This window comes from Budorcas taxicolor, chromosome 1 (genome assembly GCF_023091745.1).
Source record: "Budorcas taxicolor isolate Tak-1 chromosome 1, Takin1.1, whole genome shotgun sequence".
Taxonomy (NCBI): Eukaryota; Metazoa; Chordata; class Mammalia; order Artiodactyla; family Bovidae; genus Budorcas; species Budorcas taxicolor.
In genome coordinates, this window is record NC_068910.1 from 83,259,532 (window position 1) to 83,280,534 (window position 21,003).

A 21,003-nucleotide genomic window follows, 5' to 3' on the forward strand; every position below is an offset into this window, starting at 1 on the left:
CTCAATCCTGAAGAATTCTCATAATGTAAGTAGGTGGTAAAATATCACGTTCCCTCTTTTACTGGATCCATGAGTCCCCAGTCACCATTCATTCCTATTCATTCCTCTCACACAGCAAGATACTCTAGATTTATAGAGGGGAACGAGGCAATTAAACTTCAAAACCACAGTTTCCAAGCAGTAATTTATTATGAATATGACTTTCAGGGATGTTAAGTTTATTCTCATTTTTATACGCCTGGAAGACAGAGTTTGAGAAAAATCAACAAATGCATGCACCATATACCTGGCATTAGCACTATTATAAATTCTGCCAAAGAGAATTTTTATTTGATAGTGGGTACAAAGTCCATGAGGATTATGTTCTATTGTTCAACTGCCTTTGTTGCCAATTACTGTAAAGTTTTACTAACCCATTCGAAAGAGTAAAGGGAGAGATGGGAACTAAGGTTGCATTACACCGACTGATTTCTAGCTGTTGCAGTGTGCCCAAGAGGGGCTCTTTTGCGCAATTGTTCATATGCTTGAAGGGTTTCTAGAATACAGCTTGTTCTACTCTTTTGTTGCTTACTGGGCAGGCAATGATTGCAGAAAAACAAGATTAACTATCATGGGCTTTCTCAGTCTCAACAAAATGTAATTTGCTATAGTTCCACCACGTGGAGGGGTTTGAGGGTGGAAGGAAAAGAACTGGCTAATTTAGTAAAGAATGTGAAATTGGTTCAAGAGAATTTAAGGCAGAATTATACTCTTCAATTGAATTGATTGTCCCAGGACTCAGAAACAGGCACTGCAACCAACACCAAATGTTTTTTCACTTCAAGTATTTGTTTTCTCTGCATCTGAGAAAACAACATATATATACTGCTAAGCACTCTCCTCTAATTTAAGACACTCCTACACAAATAATAACAGAACCATTAAAGTATTTTCCTACTTTAATTTCATTTGAACTGAACAGCCACAGTCTTGCTAAAATGATTAAATTTGTTCTTTTAAAGTAGAGGAGAATTTCTGTAAAGTGATATTTCCCAAACACAGTACAGTGAAATGAACTTGGTCTCTTAAAGCAGGCATTCATGCATTCAGATTCTGATTTCATTACTAAGTAAGCTATTAAATCTTGGGTTTAATTTGTCTCATATTTGGTCACCAAGGATTATTACACCTATTTTTAGGGAAAATAAAAATCAGGGTAAGATGATTTGGGAGAATGTCATTGAAACATGTATAATATCATATATGAAATGAATCACCAGTCCAGGCTCGATGCATGATACTGGATGCTTGGGGCTGGTGCACTGAGACGACCCAGAGGGATGGTACGGGGAGGGAGGAGAGAGGGGGGTTCAGGATGGGGAACACGTGTACACCCGTGGCAGATTCATGTTGATGTATGGCAAAACCAATACAATGTTGTAAAGTAATTAACCTCCAATTAAAATAAATAAATTTATATTAAAATTTTTTTAAATTCAATTACAAAAAAAATCTAATATTTCCCAAATATGATTTTCAAATTACTGTCTTGTATGTAACACTTCTTATAACTGGTTTGGTTTCAGTCTTTTTTTTCTCCACAATGCTTAGTCCAGAGTCTGCACGAGAGATTCCTCACCTCAAGTCACTGGACAGTGTTGACCGTGCATTACTCTGAAGTAATCACATTTGAGTGTATACTGAATCCTTCATGATACAAATATAAATAGATGATAACACCTTCAATTTGCAGAATTACAAATAATACTAATTTATGGTGGGTTTCCATATTATGCCAAAAATTAATATCCTGAAGATTAAAATGGCATATAACATAAAAATATGCTAATCTTTTTTCCACTCAAGAAAACAGCAACTAATATTTAGATAATTTGAACAGATCTTAATAAACAGAATCAATTATTATTTTTGTACACATTTCCTTAAATAGAAATCCTTAACTGTTTTGTTAAATAGTCCTCAAAAGAATCACAGTAGAGATTCCCAAGAGAAAGAGATGTACTAAAGTAAAAACTAGTGGGTGAAATGGCAAACTAAATAGTCCAGTCAAAGAACTCTAGTTTTAATAATGGAAGCTTACTTTAAAAACTGGCATCTGGCTAATTTCTGCAGCAGTTAATGTTTTAATCAATGGTTTTGTTGGAAATGGACATCATACCTGTGTATGTAAGATGAGAGGGAGTCAGAACACTAGGTAAAAATAAAATCTGATAAAATCCTAAAACATACTTTCTTTATATAAGAAGACTATATTCATATTTTCTTTTTTTTAATTTATCTATTTATTTATTTTACTTTACAATATTGTATTGGTTTTGCCATACATCAACATAAATCTGCCATGGGTGTACACGTGTTCCTCATCCTGAATGCCCCTCCCACCTCCCTCCCCATCCCATCCCTCTGGGTCATCCCAGTGCACCAGCCCCAAGCATCCTGTATCATGCATTGAACCTGGACTGGCGATTCATTCCACATATGATAATTTACATGTTTCAATACCATTCTCCCGTATCATCCCACCCTCTCCCTCTCCCACAGAGTCCAAAAGACTGTTCAATACATCTGTGCCTCTTTTGCTGTCTTGCGTACATGGTTATCGTTACCATCTTTCTAAATTCCATATATATGTGTTAGTATACTATATTGGTGTTTTTCTTTCTGGCTTACTTCACTCTGTATAATAGGCTCCAGTTTCATCCACCTCATTAGAACTGATTCAAATGTATTCTTTTAATGGCTGAGTAATACTCCCTTGTGTATATGTATCACAGCTTTCTTATCCATTCGTCTGCTGGTGGACATCTAGGTTGCTTCCATGTCCTGGCTATTATAAACAGTGCTGCGATGAACATTGGGGTATACGTGTCTCTTTCAATTCTGGCTTTAAATTAGAGGAATTTCTCTTTATTCATGGACCAAGACATATGAAGGGTGCTTATACAACAGAATATGGAGATATCAAGAGTACAATCTAAACAAGAGTGTAATATTTCCACCTTCATATCTAAATATTTCAAACTAGAGTCATTTACTAATCCCACCAGCTGTTTCTCTGACAATGCCTATTGTGACTAATGAACACCGGTATTTCATGACCACTGCAAGTGCATCTACCATTCTGAGCATCCTTTTCTCCACCCCCCTTCAGCCAGGAGCATATCTGGCCACTAAAGCTCATCAATCCTACTTGTAAAATAGCATTTGAAATATATCCCCATCTCCCCTGCTAGTGCAAGAGTTCCAGCTCTCATCAACTTTCACCTTGAATGTTGAAATGGTTGCTCAGTTGGTAGCAGAATTGTCTTTATGAAATATGGACTGGTCATATCACATATATATGTTAAATTTTTCAGTACTGTTATTTACAAAAAATATTTTAATATGTTAAAATGATTTGTAAAATGTCCCCCAGAATTTGACTAAACTCCCTTCCTGCCATAGTTTCAGTAAGCATCCCAACATCTAGATAAGTTAGATGCCTCTGCTTTCCCTATAGTAATGTGACCTCTCTTCATTGTGCATTTATTTCTAAACATCTTTCAAATTTTAATTTATATGAAGATGTTTTCAATCCCAGACTCAGAAGGAAGATACTCCATGGCATAGCCCAGTTTTGATGTTCCCACATCACTTTTTTCTACCTCATTTACAAAATTTGCTAGCCAATGAATCAGTTGCCCACTAAACTCCAAACTCCATAAAAAAGTCATCCTATTATTTCTATCCCTTAAAAAGCCATGATTGCAAATAAATAGGAAATAAATACTTGTAAAGTGAATGAATAATCATTAATGAGGTAAAATGTTTCAAGGGGTATCTCTTGACAGTGTGGTTTTGCAGTTCAATCTATAAATTTCAATAAGCAATAGACAAAGATATGAAACATCAGTAAGTGAAGTTTCCATAGAAAGCATTAGATCAGACAAAATCATAATGTCTCTAGTTAAATGCCCAAATCTATTCTCATAGATGCTGAATACCTAGAACTCCTTCAACCACTGTTTAAGAGACAGTTACTACAGTGATGTCCTTTTTCTCATTATTTTTTACCAAGAATTTTTTGAATACTATCAACATGACACCTCTTACGGATTAGTGGCTCAATAATTAAGAACTCTTGATGAATATCTCATATGTGTCATAATATACAAGTTTATTTAATATATTTTAAAAAAATTTTTTTCTCTTAAATGAGAGTATTTTAGCACTTGGAAATAATTCAGCTTTATCCTGTCCTATTTTAGATGTTAGGTGATCCATAAATTTCCCAAAGGTTTATATCTATTTTAATTACAATTATAAAAGACCAATTTAGTTGTATTTATATCCAGCATCTCTGTCTATAATGTTCTTAATTAAGCATTACCTTAGCAGATTTATTAACAGAAGCACTTTCCCCAATTTATTTCTTGGAGCCTAAGAGAAATTTCAGAATCAAATCTATTTTTAAAACCCAGCAGATGGCAGTACAATGCTGGCTTTAAGATTAAGGCCAATAACAAAAAGAAAAGAAAAAATGCTATTGAGCTTAAAGATTTTCCAAAAACTTTAAATTGTCGTTGTTATTCTAATCATAAAGAAACATATTGAAATTATCACATGGCTCAAAAAATTAAAAACATATGTGGTTACCCAGTGGTCATATATTATTAGGATTGCACCTAAATTTTCCAAGTCAATTTCTAGAAGGAAAATGTGTTTCTCAGTCCATTTCTATATTTAGCAATGTGGAAAGAAGCAGGTGAAGGACAAGACAGGCTAAGAGGTGCAAATTTATCAGATCCTGGTCAGAGTATGACATGGAATCCTTCTGGGGGATGTTTGCAACTTTCCTCCTAAGAAACCCTGACCCAAGAAGCAAGGAGATAATGAACAGAAGACAACCATTGGGTTTTCTTGTTCAATGTACTGTGGACTTTAAAGTTTCATTTTACTATAAAATAGTTTTCATTGTTCTGCAGGATACAAACCTTAACTTCAACCACTATATTTTCAAGTCATAAGTTTATAAGTAAATGAAGTGGCTATTAGATACTGTAGATGATGAGATATGCATTTTAGCAAATTGCCCCACATTACACTTAACAATCCTAGGAGGTGTAAATATTGGGGACCAAATAATGCTCCAAATTGTAGCATTCATTTATCAAGATTAAAAATCAACAAAGTAGGGGCTTCCCTGATGGCTTAGTGGTAAAGAATCTGCCTGCCAATCCAGGAGACACAGGTTTGGTCCCCGATCGAGGAAGATCCAACATGCCTCAGGCAATTAAGCCCATGCCCCACAGATACTGAGTCTGTGTTCTAGAGCCTGGGAGCCAGAAATACTGAAGTCCACATGCCTGAAAGCCCATCCCTCCCTCAACAACAAGAAAAGCCACCTCAATGAGAAGCCAGTACACTGCAACTAGAGAGTGGGTGCACTTGCCACAACTAAAAAAAGCCTGTGCAGCAACAAAGACCCAGCACACACAACCAAAAGCAAATGAATAAATAGACAATCTTTTTTAAAAATCAACAAAGTAAGCATCATATTTAATATCTATGAAGAAATATGTATCATTTCTTCAAAATTTAAAACTGTAAGATCAATTCATTAAATGAAATAAATATTTTGGGGTGAAGTTGAAATAATTATAAAGAAGCATATACTTACTTGGGCTTCCCTTGTGGCTCAGCTGGTAAAGAATCTACCTGTAATGCGGGAGAGCTGGGTTTAATCCCTGGGTTGGGAAGATTCCCTGAAGAAGGAAAAGGCTACCCATTCAAGAATGCTGGTCAGGAGAATTCCATGGACTGTATAGTCCATGTGTCTGCAAAGAGTCAGACACAACTGAGTGACTTTCACTTTCAATTTCAATATCAGTTCACCTCAGTTCAGTCGCTCAGTTGTGTCCGACTCTTTGCGACCCCGTGAATTGCAGCACACCAGGCCTCCCTGTCCATCACTAACTCCCAGAGTTCACTCAGACTCACGTCCATCAAGTCCGTGATGCTATCCCGTCATCTCATCCTCTGTCGTCCCCTTCTCCTCCTGCCCCCAATCACTCCCAACATCAGAGTCTTTTTCAGTGAGTCAACTCTACGCATGAAGTGGCCAAAGTACTGGAGTTTCAGCTTCAGCATCATTCCTTCCAAAGAACACCCAGGGCTGATCTTCAGAATGGACTGGTTGGATCTCCTTGCAGTCCAAGGAACTCTCAAGAGTCTTCTCTAACACCACAGTTCAAAAGCATCAATTCTTTGGTGCTCAGCCTTCTTCACAGTCGAACTCTCACATCCATGCATGACCACAGGAAAAACAATAGCCTTGACTAGACGGACCTTAGTCGGCAAAGTAATGTCTCAGCTTTTGAATATGCTATCTAGGTTGGTCATAACTTTTCTTCCAAGGAGTAAGCGTCTTTTAATTTCATGGTTGCAGTCACCATCTGCAGTGATTTTGGAGCCCAAAAAAATAAAGTCTGACACTGTTTCCACTGTTTCCCCATCGATTTCCCATGTAGTGATGGGACCAGATGCCACGATCTTCGTTTTCTGAATGACGAGCTTTAGGCCAACTTTTTCACTCTCCACTTTCACTTTCATCAAGAGGCTTTTGAGTTCCTCTTCACTTTCTGCCATAAGGGTGGTGTCATTTGCATATCTGAGGTTATTGGTATTTCTCCTGGCAATCTTGATTCCAGCTTGTGTTTCTTCCAGTCCAGCGTTTCTCATGATGTACTCTGCATAGGAATCAAATAAGCAGGGTGACAATATACAGCCTTGACGCACTCCTTTTCCTATTTGGAACCAGTCTGTTGTTCCATGTCTAGTTCTAACTGTTGCTTCCTGACCTGCATACAGATTTCTCAAGAGGCAGGCCAGGTGGTCTGGTATTCCCATCTCTCTCAGAATTTTCCACAGTTTATTGTGATCCACACAGTCAAAGGCTTTGGCAAAGCCAATAAAGCAGAAATAGATGTTTTTCTGGAATTCTCTTGCTTTTTCCATGATCCAGCAGATGTTGGCAATTTGATCTCTGATTACTCTGCCTTTTCTAAAACCAGCTTGAACATCAGGAAATTCACAGTTCACATATTGCTGAATCCTGGCTTGGAGAATTTTTAGCATCACTTTACTAGCATGTGAGATGAGTGCAACTGGGCAATAGTTTGAGCGTTCTTTGGCATTGCCTTTCTTTGGGATTGGAATGAAAACTGACCTTTTCCAGTCCTGTGGCCACGGCTGACTTTTCCAAATTTGCTGGCATATTGAGTGCAGCACTTTCACAGCATCATCTTTCAAGATTTGAAATAGCTCCACTGGAATTCCATCACCTCCATGAGCTTTGTTCGTAGTGATGCTTTCTTTCTAAGGCCCACTTGACTTCACATTCCAGGATGTCTGGCTCTAGATGAGTGATCACACCATCGTGATTATCTGGGTAGTGAAGATCTTTTTTGTATAGTTCTTCTGTGTATTCTTGCTACCTCTTCTTAATATCTTCTGCTTCTGTTAGGTCCATACCATTTCTGTCCTTTATCGAGCCCATCTTTGCAAGAAATATTCCCTTGGTATCTCTAATTTTCTTGAAGAGATCTCTAGTCTTTTCCATTCTGTTGTTTTCCTCTATTTCTTTGCATTGATCTCTGAGGAAGGCTTTCTTATCTCTTCTTGCTATTCTTTGGAACTCTGCATTCAGATGCTTATATCTTTCCTTTTCTCCTTTACTTTTCACTTCTCTTCTTTTCACAGCTATTTGTAAGGCCTCCCCAGACAGCCATTTTGCTTTTTTGCATTTTTTTTCCATGGGGATGGTCTTGATTTCTGTCTCCTGTACAATGTCATGAACCTCATTCACTCTATCTATCAGATCTAGGCCCTTAAATCTATTTCTCACTTCCACTGTATGATCATAAGGGATTTGATTTCGGTCATACCTGAATGGTCTAGTGGTCTTCCCTACTTTCTTCTATTTAAGTCTGAATTTGTAATAAGGAGTTCATGATCTGAGCCACAGTCAGCTCCGGGTCTTGTTTTTGTTGACTGTATGTAGCTTCTCCATCTTTGGCTGCAAAGAATATAATCAGTCTGATTTCGGTTTTGACCATCTGGTGATGTCCATGTGTAGAGTCTTCTCTTGTTTTGTTGGAAGAGGGTGTTTGCTATGACCAGTGCGTTTTCTTGGCAAAACTCCATTAGTCTTTGCCCTGCTTCATTCCGCATTCCAAGGCCAAATTTGCTTTCAAGTATATACTTACCTAAATGACAAAGAATACATAATAACCTTTAAATTCAATCTTTTTTTTTTTAAGGAAATGTCTCAATAGAGTGCCCACCTGATTCAAGGCTGTGTGGTGATGCTCTAAAGTGCATAGCAATTGATTTATTTTGTGATGGAGAATTAAACTGTCCAGATGGCTCTGATGAAGACAATAAAACTTGTGGTAAGTAGTTAACTTCCCTTCCTCGCTGTGTCCACACACACACACACCCCTCAGGTACCAGAAATTACTGGAGATTGAGATACACCCTTAGTCATGTTTATGAGTTAAGACAAAAACATAAAAGTAATCATATTAATATTCTTAAACTTGATCTTGTTACATTAAACCTATTTTAGTTAAACAGAATTCCATTTGACAAGTATAGAAAGAATGCTGTGGTTAATAATATCTGAAAGAAGAAAATGACCTTATATTTCATCCATTATTAAATTGCTGTGAACTATTATGAATTTGAATGTTTTTCACCATCATATCATAATACAGCTCACTTTATTTTTGCCATGTTAACAGTCTTTAACTCAGGAATCATCACTCCTTAATTAAAATTGATGCCTTTATTCAACTTTTGGCAAAGAAACAAAAAGTAGGAAAAAAGTGTACTTGAGTAGTAGTTCTGTGAGTAAAGGAAATCAGTTAAGAAGAAGATCTTCATGTCTGTTAAACTAAATATCTGCTTTATTTTGTTTTTGTAAATACTGGCATTTGTTTAGAGTGCTAATAGTTTTTAAAATCACTATTATTACTGTTAGTTAACACTTAAGTAGCACTTACTAAATGCCGAACATAGCTGCAATTTAAACATGTAACTTAAATATGCAATTTAAACATATTTCTTTTTTGGCTTATTTCATTTTATTGCCTGTGTAATACAATGTATATACAATTGCTAAGTAATGTGAGGAACTACTTGAACAATTCTAACCTACAATTTATTCTTGAAAAATTAAATAGCAGGAATTGAGCAATTTTTTGGTATAGTTTATAATCAGTTTAAAAATTGACCATGAGCACTGTTAGTTCCCGAAATGTGTAAAGGCTTTGGTTACAATTTACTTCACTTTACTTGTTATACTTTGCTCTTCTTTCTGATATTAATTTAAGACAAATGCTCGAATACCAACTGAAGTTTCAAATATTGCCTATCCACTCAGGATATACTTGAAAAGATAGGCAGTTGGTCTGTTTCCCAGAACCAACTCAAAACCCAGCAACTTGACTAAAGTGTCCTCAACTAAGCACTCCTAGTTCAAATGTTCTTGGATGAAATTCAAACTTTAAAGTTTAACTGCATACTTTGAAGTGCACTCAGAGCATGCTGGAAGAAAGTGCAGGCTACAGAATATTTTTTAATCTATCTTCTATAACTAAATTACTCAAAGAAGAAGAAAGCAATGTCTTTGTTTGCTATGATTTTCAGGCAGTTTTCAAAACCTTTTCAGTGGGAATGTGATACAAGTGTGCCATCATGAGGTAATAGAGGTGATGTTCCCCCAATTTATATTTCAAATATTATGTGTATCAAAGTAAGCCCCATACCTTTAAGTCTATGTGATGATGATCACTAACTGTACATGGGGAGAAATGTCTAAGATGTATAATCAGAAAATGAACCATAGCTATTATGTGCTCTCTACTGTTACAGGTTTTATAATTTTCATAATGAATTAGTATCCATGCATATCAAATAATAACCATAGAAATACACTATATGTGGCAATTTGTCCTGAAGTAGGTTATCAGGCCATGGATTATATTCCTGAGTCACTATAAATGCATGACATGAACTTCAGTATGAGAACTGAATTCTGTAATTATGATTGTGTGTTTGTATTAAGTATATAACCAAACTGCATCATTATCAATATCATGAAGGTTTTGTGTTAATTGAATCTTACTATCAATTCACCATCCAAGTGATTAACTTTCTGAAGCCTATAGATCCTTGTCTGTCATTTTTCTTGATTCTCTGTATTATTTTCACTTTAAAGTTAGCATTGTATCTATTTTTTTTTTTGCAAAAATAATATAAAGTCTTTGTGGAATAAAGAAGAGAAAACATCAATCAACTATTCTATCTTTATCCCGGATTTACAGTCATATAGGTTGTTTTATTCATTATTTGGCTTCCCTGGTGGCTCAGATGGTAAAGAACCCACTCACAATACAGGAGATCCCAGGTTTATATACTTGGTCAGATGCCTGAGTTGGGAAGATCCCTTGGAAGAGGAAATAGCAGCCCACTCCTATATTCTTGCCTGGAGAGTTCCATTGCCAAAGGAGCCTGGTAGGCCACAGTCCATGGGGTCACAAAGCATTGGACATGACTTAGCAACTAACACTTTCACTCTCACACTTTCATTCATTACTTAATCATAAATGATTGTGAGTATCTCACCTCAGCCCCGCCTCAAACTTGTGCTCAAACTGTAGCACAATTTCTAGAAGAAAGCCCTCTCCATCAATTTACATTCACTGAAAGATGATTTTGGAGAAGGAAATGGCAACCTACTCCAGTGTTCTTGCCTGGAGAATCCCAGGGACGGGGGAGCCTGGTGGGCTGCCGTCTAGGGAGTCGCACAGAGTCGGACACGACTGAAGTGACTTAGCAGCAGCGAAGATGATTTTAAGAGAACTATCTGTGTAAAACTGACCTATGCTCTCACTTCTCTCCCTTATTCCTCCAGCTGTGAGCTCTAATTCTAGTCGGTGTTATTAATAGAGTCATATTAATGTTAAATTCCTAAACAGCTTCCTTTTTAGGCTTTAATTATTTAGGTTTTCACAACTTATAGCTGACGATAGCAGAACCAAGATTTCTTTAAATTGTTTTTTTCTTCTGATGAGGATTGCATCAGCAGGAAAGTTCACTTTTTAGCTGACCTGTGAGAAAAAAAAGTGCTGACCCACACCCTTCAGGCCAATGTTCAGGCCTATTTTGGAAGGTGGCAAGTGTCTCCATAGGTTGTTTGTCTGACTCATATGTACATGCAAAATAGACTTGGGTGGATGGGCAGAGATCATGTTTGATTTATATGTGTGTGTGTGTGTGTGTGTGTGTGTGTGTGTGTGTGTGTGTGTGATAGTCACTCAGTTATGCCTAACTCTTTACTACCCTATAGACTGTAGCCTGCCAGGCTCTTCTGTCCCTAGAATTCTCCAGGAAAGAATAATACTGGAGTGGGTTGTCATGCCCTTTTCCAGTTTGCTGTATATTCCTGGAGAATTCAGTGTACTGAGCAAACACACTATTGAAAAATAATGAGCCAGCAGAGGGAGCTCTCAGTGGGTCCTAAGAACACACCTATATGAATCCCATTCCATTATAGTCAATTTTGGATATTGCAATAGAATTGCTGATAGTATAATATTGGACAGGTTCATTTATCTCCCACCGAGAGTTTTTTCCTAGCACCACACTAAAAAGCACTTAGTAGTCTAAAAAATTATAATTCTGAATGCTTAGTAATCATACTCAGTCATGGCTGGGTTATATCTGTTTTTCCAGAAGTATGCCCTGCTCCATGTCTTATGTAACATTCAGTTCGCTTCAGTTGCTCAGTCATGTCCGACTCTGAGACCCCATAGACTGCAGCTTGCCAGGCTTCTCTGTCCATCACCAACTCCCAGGGCTTGCTCAAATCATTGAGTCAGTGATGCCATCCAACCATCTCATCCTCTGTCGTCCCCTTCTCCTCCTGCCTTCAATCTTTCCCAGCATCAGGGTCTTTTCTAAAGAGTCAGTTCTTCGCATCAGGTGGCCAAAGTACTGGGGCTTCAGCTTCCACATCAGCCCTTCCAATAAGTATTCCTGACCGATTTCCTTTAGGATGGACTGGTTGGATCTCTTTGCAGTCCAAGTGACTCTCAAGAGTCTTCTCCAACACCACAGTTCAAAAGCATCAATTCTTCGGTGCACAGTTTTCTTTATAGTCCAACTCTCACATCCAGACATGACTACTGGGAAAACCACAGCTTTGACTAGATGGACCTTTGTTGGCAAAGTGATGTCTCTGCTTTTTAAGATGCTCTCTAGGTTTGTCATAGCTGTTATAAGTAGTTCAATACTATTGTAACTTTATTTTAAATGCCTTCAGGAATGTTCTTCTTAATCTTTTCTCAAATGCAGAAATTCCCACAGTTCCTTTAGAGTATAAATTGATCTATAGATTATCCATTTCCACTAAAACTCAGCAACTTCATAGAAAACTGAACACACAAACTGATCATGTCCTTAAGGGCAAACTAAATATTATGAAAGAGGAGAGTGAAAGAGCTGGCTTAAAACTCAACATTCAAAAAACAAAGATCATGGCATCTGGTCCTATCACTTCATGGCAAATAGATGGGGAAACAATGGAAACAGTTACAGACTTTATTTTCTTGGACTCCAAAATTATTGTGGACAGTGACTGCAGACATGAAATTCAAAGACGCTTGCTCCTTGGAAAGAAAGCTGTGACAAACCTGAAGAGCATATTAAAAAAAAAAAAAATGGCATCACTTTACTGACAAAGGTCTGTCTAGTCCAAGCTATAGTTTTTCCAGTAGTCATGAATGGATGTGAGAGTTGGACCCTAAAGAAGGCTGAACACTGAAGAATTGATACTTTTGAACTGTGATGTTGGAGAAGATTCTTGCGAGCCCCCTTGGACTGCAAAGAGATCAAACCAGTCAATTCTAAAGGAAACTAGTCCTGAATATTCATTTAAAGGACTGATACTGAAGCTGAAACTCCAATACTTTGGCCACCTGATGCGAAGAAATGACTCATTGGAAAAGACTCTGATGCCAGGAAAGATTGAAAGAGGGAGGAGAAGGGGACGACAGAGGATGAGATGGTTGGATGGCATCACCAACTCGATGGACATGAGTTTGAGCAAGCTCTAGGAGATAGTAAAGGACAGGGAAGGCTGGTGTGCTGCAGTCCCTGGGGTTGAAAGAGTCGGATACGACTTAGTGACTGAACAACAAAAATACTATGATAAATAATCTTAATAATATAAGAAAATTACAATTTATCACTGACACTGTAATTCAAGGAAGATGGCAAGAAGCTGTGCTCTGAAGCATTCAGGATTCCAGTGCCTCCACCATACCTTCTGAGCCAAGTTCTCCCCTGGATTCTTTGCAATCTGCTGACAGACAATGGAAGAATGTTACAGGAGATCTTTTCAGAAATCATATCTGGAAATAAATACAATCATTTCCACCATAGTTGATTAACCAGACTATGTCATGTGACCCATGTGGAGGTATTCAACCTAGTCATGAACCTAGAAAGGGATCGAGTAAAGGTATAGCAACATACAACCATCTTTGCCAACATGGACATAATTCAGTGTTTTTTGAAGTTTATTAATCCCGTTGTGCAGCCCAAAGCTGTTGATACCTTTCCCCACAAGTATGTAGTGAGTGGACGAGGCTGCTGCTGCTGCTAAGTCGCTTCAGTCTTGTCCGACTCTGTGCGACCCCTAGACGGCAGCCCACCAGGCTCCACCATCCCTGGGATTCTCCAGTCAAGAACACTGGAGTGGGTTGCCATTTCCTTCTCCAATGCATGAAAGTGAAAGTGAAAATTGAAAGTGAAGTCAGTTGTGTCCAACTCTTAGCAACCCCATGTACTGCAGCCTACCAAGCTCCTCAGTCCATTGGATTTTTCAGACAAGAGTACTGGAGTGGGTTGCCATTGCCTTCTCCAGAGTGGATGAGGAGGATTACTAAAATGTCATCATCTTTGCAAATAGGATTTATACATTCTAAAACTGGTCTTGTTTTGTTCTCTTTTTTACTCCATATTTGTTTTTCTTTGTATTTCTCCTGTTTGTTGCAAAGTGCTATTGCAAATGTGATCTATATTATAATTTTAAAAACACTGGATTGATGAAATTCTCTTAATTTCATTTCCTCTTTCATTTACAATTTCTCTCTCTCTCTCTCACGCACACACACACACATGCACACACACACCCCTGCTTTTCAACTGAAAGAGATTTGAGTGATATCATTTTGATAGCTTTATATATTGTGGTGTTAAGATAATATTAGGTATTGGGTAAGACTGCCTGTCTTTGAATCGTTGCTTATAAGCTGAGAGAACTTATGGTACTTACTTAACCCTCTGAATCTCAGTTTCCCCACCTAAAACATCATAAGTTTGTGGTGAAGAGAACACTAGTAATACTTATATAGTGACCTTTAGGGCAAGGCCAGTACATAAGAAATACTCCACCAATGCTAGCAGCTGTTATTTTATTGCTGGTAGGATTAATTGCTCTTCCTCACTGAGTTCCTGAGTATTATAGTTTAAATAGAAACTATTTACAGTAGTAGTGGATTTTCATGCATTGCCAATAATCTTGGGAGTCCACATGTTTCTTTACAAACTGTGATTAAAAGGCTCCATATATCATTTAAAATACAAGCAGACATTATTCTTGCTTTTATGATCAATGAAGCTAAGGGATTAATGGTCTCATTTCTTTGGTGTGGTTTGTGATAGACAGCTTTGAATGAACAAGGGAGTTTTTTACAACTAGAAAATTGTTTAGTTCTGCCTTAAAAACTCATATTTTCACTGTTTACTTTCAAGTCATATAAACTAGCCTTAATTGTCCTTTTTGCTCCAGTAAGTATAACACACCAATTGAGTCAGTTTTCTCAACAGATCACAGATTTTTCCCTTTTATTTCCTGAAATCTGTGATATTAGGTTATTATCTTCCCTGTTCTTCATTCGTTCTTTTTTTCTTTCGTCACCTTCTGGGAACTAGGCTACAACAATCCCATGCACGACCCAATACAATTAACTCCTAGGCCATTGTTCTTAACAGACTTTGAATCTTAAAATGTACCTACCTTTTTTATGCCTTTACCTTATATACCTTTAAAACAAATATGCCCAAAGTAGTAAAAAGTCAACCAAAATGCAAGATTTTTACCTAGATTTCCATGTGCTGTTCAATTTCTTTCTTTTGTTCATGTGAAATATTTCATGTCATGTAATAGCTTGTATTTTATAACTTGAAGGCATTTTTGTATAATGTTAGGATGGGCTTTTCCATCTATCAATTTAGGATTAGCTTATGCTAGCACTCATATTGCAAGAGCAGCAAGCTGATTTTGATAAATTTCTTTGATTTCCCTGCCCTCCATCAACATGTCTGGCATTAACAACATGCCAAGAGATAGAGGACACATTTCAGAAGTCTTTATTTTAGAATATTATGAATGTCAATAGAACTAAGTATACAGAAAATAACCTAAGAAAAACATTAATTTTATTTTTAATATATATGATACATAGCAAGTATAAAATGAAAAGCTGTTAATTCATGACTCCCATGCTTTCAAAAAGGTTTACTCTAACTGGAAATGATTCATATGAAAACTAAGATCAGTAGTAATGTATGACATTAAAGAGAATGGCTTCCCAGGTGGTACAGTGGTAAAGAGTCCACCTGCCAATGCAGGAGACGCAAGTGACACGGTTTTTATTCCTGGGTCGGGAAGTTCTCCTGAAATAGGAAATGGCAACACAGTCCGCTATTCTTGTCTGGAGAATTCCATGGACAGCAGAGCCTGGTGGGCTAGAGTCCACAGGGTTGCAGAGAGTCAGACATGGCTGAGCACTGAACACTCCGACACTCTGATACTTTAACACTTTGACTTGACATAAATATATTCATGCTACAAGAATTAAAAGAGGAAAGTGAGTTGTCGTAGAAAGGAAAAACACATTCAGATATCCTGAATGAAAACACTGAACTAGATCATGAGTCCATATAAAAGAAGCAAAAGTGAAGTCTAGAAGTTGTGTGTAGTAGAATTTGAATGGAAAGTTCTCTTCAAGCCACTTGCACCGTATGTTTCATTTGCCTGGTCGTATTCTGACGATTTTCAGGAAGAGAGATCACTTAGCACACGTAGTTGAAACTCACTCTAGCTCCAACTTAATGGGGAAAATAAAATGAAGAACACAGTAGTTATTTGTTTAAATTAGAAGTTTATAATTCAGATATATATATTTTTTACAAATGTGGAAGGATATACTAAAATGCAACTTAGTTATGGGTATTTTAGAAATAGAATGCTTTTCTATTTTTACGGACTCAATGATGGGCTGTGTAAAAGTATCTGAAAATGATCAATAGATTTAAAACATGAAATTTGATCTACTTCCATTTGATCATTTGGGTTTTGTGAAATAGCCTCCTATAGATTTAGTCATGAGTGTTCTATGAAGATTCATTAGCCAATTTGAATCCCATTTCGTTTGTGAAGTGCTTCCAAGATGGTTTTTGTCTGAAATTAATTTTCTCTTCTTCACAGCCACAGCTTGTGATGGAAGATTTTTGTTGACTGGAACTTCTGGATCCTTTGAGGCTCTACATTATCCCAAGCCTTCTAATAATACAAACGCTGTTTGTCGGTGGATTATACGGTAATAGTGAGTGAAGTCACTCAGTCGTGTCCAACTCTTTGCAACCCCGTGGACACCAGGCTCCTCCGTCCATGGGATTTTCTAGGCAAGAGTACTGGAGTGGGTTGCCATTTCCTTATCCAGGGAACTTCCTGACCCAGGGATCAAACCCAGGTCTCCCACATTGTAGACAGTCACTTTACCATCTGAGCCACCGGGGAAACCACCTTTTATTCCATGTACTTAAGTCATAAAGTCTTTCTCTGATGCAGGAAGTCTTAGCATCTGTAGTAATGCATTTATTTTCTAGACAGTTGTTTCCATTAGCTACAAAGCAAAGTCTTCCCATCTGATATACTGTCTAAGAAGTTTCTCTCTCATTCTTAACCTTTTAAAAAGAACTTGGCCCTATAAATGGGGCCATCTCATTGGGCTCTGTAGCAAATTTTTTCTTTTTTCCCCCATATGGTTGTCACAAATCAAGTGCTACCAAAATGAACAGCACACATGTGTATCTGTATATCACAAGAAACCATATTTCCTTCAGCTGCATCCTGACTGCAGAATAGTTCCTTTCTCATTATGCTTCGTATCTGTATGAAATCTCCTATGTTGTGATTTGGTCATGCAGATCAAGATCTGAGATACCCTCTGTACTCATCCTCTTTGCTGTATCTTAAATAACACTTAGTTCACTTAATATATATTTGACCTCCAAGTCTTAATTCAGTTGATGAATGCAATCATTATGATAAATAAAATAATCAAACTGCTGATAGCTAGTCTACCTTAATATATGCCTAAGCATTTTTCACAGAGGAGTAATGTTTCTCCCAGATATTCCAAGAGAAGTATCATTTGTACTCAAATAAATATAAGCAATACTGAAATAAACTCAAGTGCAAGACTTCTCATAGCCTTAGATAAGTTAAGATGCAAGTAAATCTCCCCCCAAATATACAGCTGACTTTGAACAACAGAAGGCTTAGAGGTGCCAACACCCTGTGCAGTCAAAATCTGTGTATAACATTATAGTTGGCCTTCTTTTCTGTAGTTTCCTATGGTTTGTGTAGTGTTGTAGTATGCTGCTGCTGCTGCTGCTGCTGCTAGGTCCCTTCAGTCGTGTCCGACTCTGTGAGACCCCAGAGACAGCAGCCCACCAGGCTCCCCCGTCCCTGGGATTCTCCAGGCAAGAACACTGGAGTGGGTTGCCATTTCCTTCTCCAAAGCATGAAAGTGAAAAGTGAAAGTGAAGTCGCTCAGTCGTGTCCGATTCTTCAAGACCCCATGGACTGAAGCCTACCAGGCTCCTCCATCCATGAGAGTTTCCAGGCAAGAGTACTGGAGTGGGGTGCCATCACCTTCTCCAGTTGTAATATGCACTTTTTGAAAAAAAAAAAATTCACATATAAGTGGACCCATATTCTTCAAGCCAGTATTGTTCAAGAGTCAACTGTATATTTCCTATTAAGCCACTGAAATTTTCCCCCCACAGAGTATTCAACACACATGTTCTGTGGAATTCACTTTGAGAAATGAATTCTAGTTCGCTCATTTCTCTTAACAGCTGGAAGGGATTTTGGTTTCCCAATCTGACCTACTATATATTTATTTTAATCATTATGATGACTCAATAGAAAATGGGGAATCAATATAACAACTGATCAAACAAGGTTGAAAGACAGAGCCTCGGGTTCTTGCCAAACAAGTGATAGGAAATGGCCCCATAAATACTCACAAGAGTTCTTTTCCTGTGTAAACATATTCCAGAGAGGACATGAGGTATGAAGGGAAGATTGTTCTAAACACATTTACTTGGCATTATTCAGGGAACAAAGAACATGCTGTCCTGTTTAAATAATTTCTATTTTGGAGCTCAGCCCCATGGAAGTTATGTGATATAACTAGAAGCACACTTTCTTCTTTTCAGTGCTCTAAACAACATGTTGTTGCTGTTGTTTAGTCGCTAAGTCGTGTCCAATTCTTGCTACTCCATGGAACATAGCCCACTAGGCTCCTTTGTCTATGGTATTTCCCAGGCAAGAATACTTGAGTAGATTGTCATTTCCTTTTCAAGGGAATATTCCTGACCCAGGGAACAAACCTATGTCTCCTGCATGGGCAAGTGGATTCTTTAACCCCTGAGCCACCTGGGAAGTACCTAAACAACACACTATTTGTGTGCAAAAGATAAGATTTTGCATATTAAAAATGGCAGTTCTAAGTAATTCTCAAGTGAAAAAATTTTTTTAATTTAATATTTATTTAAAAATATTAGGACATCATTTCTGATAATCACATTTAAAAAGAAGGTTTATAAATGGCTATTAGTACTGTTTTTAGTACAATGAAAAAATATTCCATTCTTTACCTAAAATGTCAGCAGAGAGTCTTAGAAAAATCTTAAATTACTTCCTTTAAAAAAGGGAAATAAAATGAATTCTAACTGATCTATGATGCATTCCTAAGTGCACAATGATTTCTTCATGAAATCTTTGGAATTTTATTAACACTAAATAATAATAATTTAATTTTTATGTAATTAATATTTAATCATCCTCCACTTCTTAGTAAAGCTATGTCAAGTCTTCAGGGAAGTCTTATAAGCAGACCACAATAAACAATATTATTTTTGCTGCAATAGTAATATTTATGCATAATCAATATTATGTTAATTAAAGATTTGTATGGTCTGTTCTTTTTACTCCCTTTCAATCACTTAATTTTTAAAACTATTTTAAGAAATCCATCATTAATTAGGGATATTTTTAAAACCTACAAAATCTAAAATATTACTCTAAGTAAATACTGTATTGTATCATAAAATTATTATTTAAAAGTATATAAATTTTCTAAGTGTATTTTCTTCTCCAAACTGATTATTACATTAGATGGTGGTTTGTTTTTCCTAATGGTGGTCAAAGTAGGGTATAAAAGCAATAATGTTTTCTTACAAGCTTGGAAACCCAGTAGCCAGTAGAGAAATGGTTATGATACAGTTAAGCTATATTTTGGAAATATATTAAGGCCCCATGTAGCAGAGTGTCAGTGATGAAGGATGTGAGTGCTGAAGACAGTCTGTGTGGCTTCAAACCTGGCCTCCTCACATTCAACATCTACGATATCAGGCAAATGTCTAAATCGCTTAGACTCAAAATTTCTACGTCTATAGAGGTCAGGGCCTCTAACTACAGGGGTCAAAGTCATCATGAAATGTAAAAGACTTTATGCTCTATTAGGTGCTCAATAAAAGTGGGCTCTAAGAAGAGTAGCTATTGATACAAAATGTAAAATATAAAAATGACATTTAGAAAAGTACCCTTTCCCTTAAAAAATTCACAAGGTAGCCATGGCTAAAATTACCATTTAATCTGACCTTTATAAATACCTGTGTTTTATTGCAAGTAGGTTGTGTTTTCTGAATCAGAAGTAGAACACAGCCTGCACTCAGTTCTCTCCTCCACCTTCAGTTATCTATTTTGAAAAAAGTAAAGGGCTTCTAAACAAGTTTCTAAGGGAGTTTTTCTTGATGCCTTAGTTTCAAGGCTTAAAAATAACATCAATTGTTGAAAAAAAGCATCACTATTTTCTTGCCTGGAGACACCAAAACTTTCATTAAAAGAACAAAAATCATTCCTGAGGGGGCTGCTTATTTCTTCTTCATCTGTCTTCTTCTTTGATGTTAGATTCCCTAAAGGTCTCACTCGCAGGCTCACTTCCCCCAATCCCTGAAGAGGCCTATAGGAGGTGGAATTCCTCTAAACAGCTGCCACCACCTGCTTTGTTCTTATCTCAGTCTGGGCTGGGAAGAGCTCATACTCCTCATATTGATCTCCTCCCACCTCTGTCAACCTCCTGTGGTTACTGAATACATCTGAGGGTAGCCCATGAGCACAGCATCCTCTGTATCTGCCCATCTTCCTCCAATGGCCCTCACACCTGGAGCATATAAAAATACACATCCCCTAATCCACTCCAGAACCACTGAATCTGATACCCACAGCTGAAGTCCACATGTCAGTATTTAAAAAAATAAGCAACCTGCCAGTGCTCTACCCTCACTTTCCAGGCAATAAACACTGGTCAGATCCAAAAACCTAGATTTCTACTTAGATGTCTTTTAATCCTGCACTGCTGGTCATGGCTATTTCAGTCTTGTCAGCCCCACTCCTTGAAGACTAAACTCTAGTCTTGCCTCCAGCCCATCATCAGGAATATTATACAACGAGGTAGTGCTCCAACTTGACATTTTCCTACCATGAAATTCAGAGTTTCAAAATTAACTATATTTGTTTTTTTAACTTTCAAGTAA

At 37.3% G+C, this 21,003-nt stretch overlaps 1 protein-coding gene across 1 annotated transcript in view; it reads left to right on the forward strand.

Annotated features, from left to right (window-relative positions):
• The window catches only part of TMPRSS15 (transmembrane serine protease 15), a 155,042-nt gene that overhangs the window by 22,848 nt on the left and 111,191 nt on the right, over nucleotides 1-21,003 (forward strand). Inside the window, exons 7-8 of the mRNA XM_052647612.1 lie at nucleotides 8,301-8,432; nucleotides 16,601-16,712. Coding sequence (XP_052503572.1) covers nucleotides 8,301-8,432; nucleotides 16,601-16,712 — 244 coding nt within the window. The remainder of the gene's footprint in view (nucleotides 1-8,300; nucleotides 8,433-16,600; nucleotides 16,713-21,003) is intronic.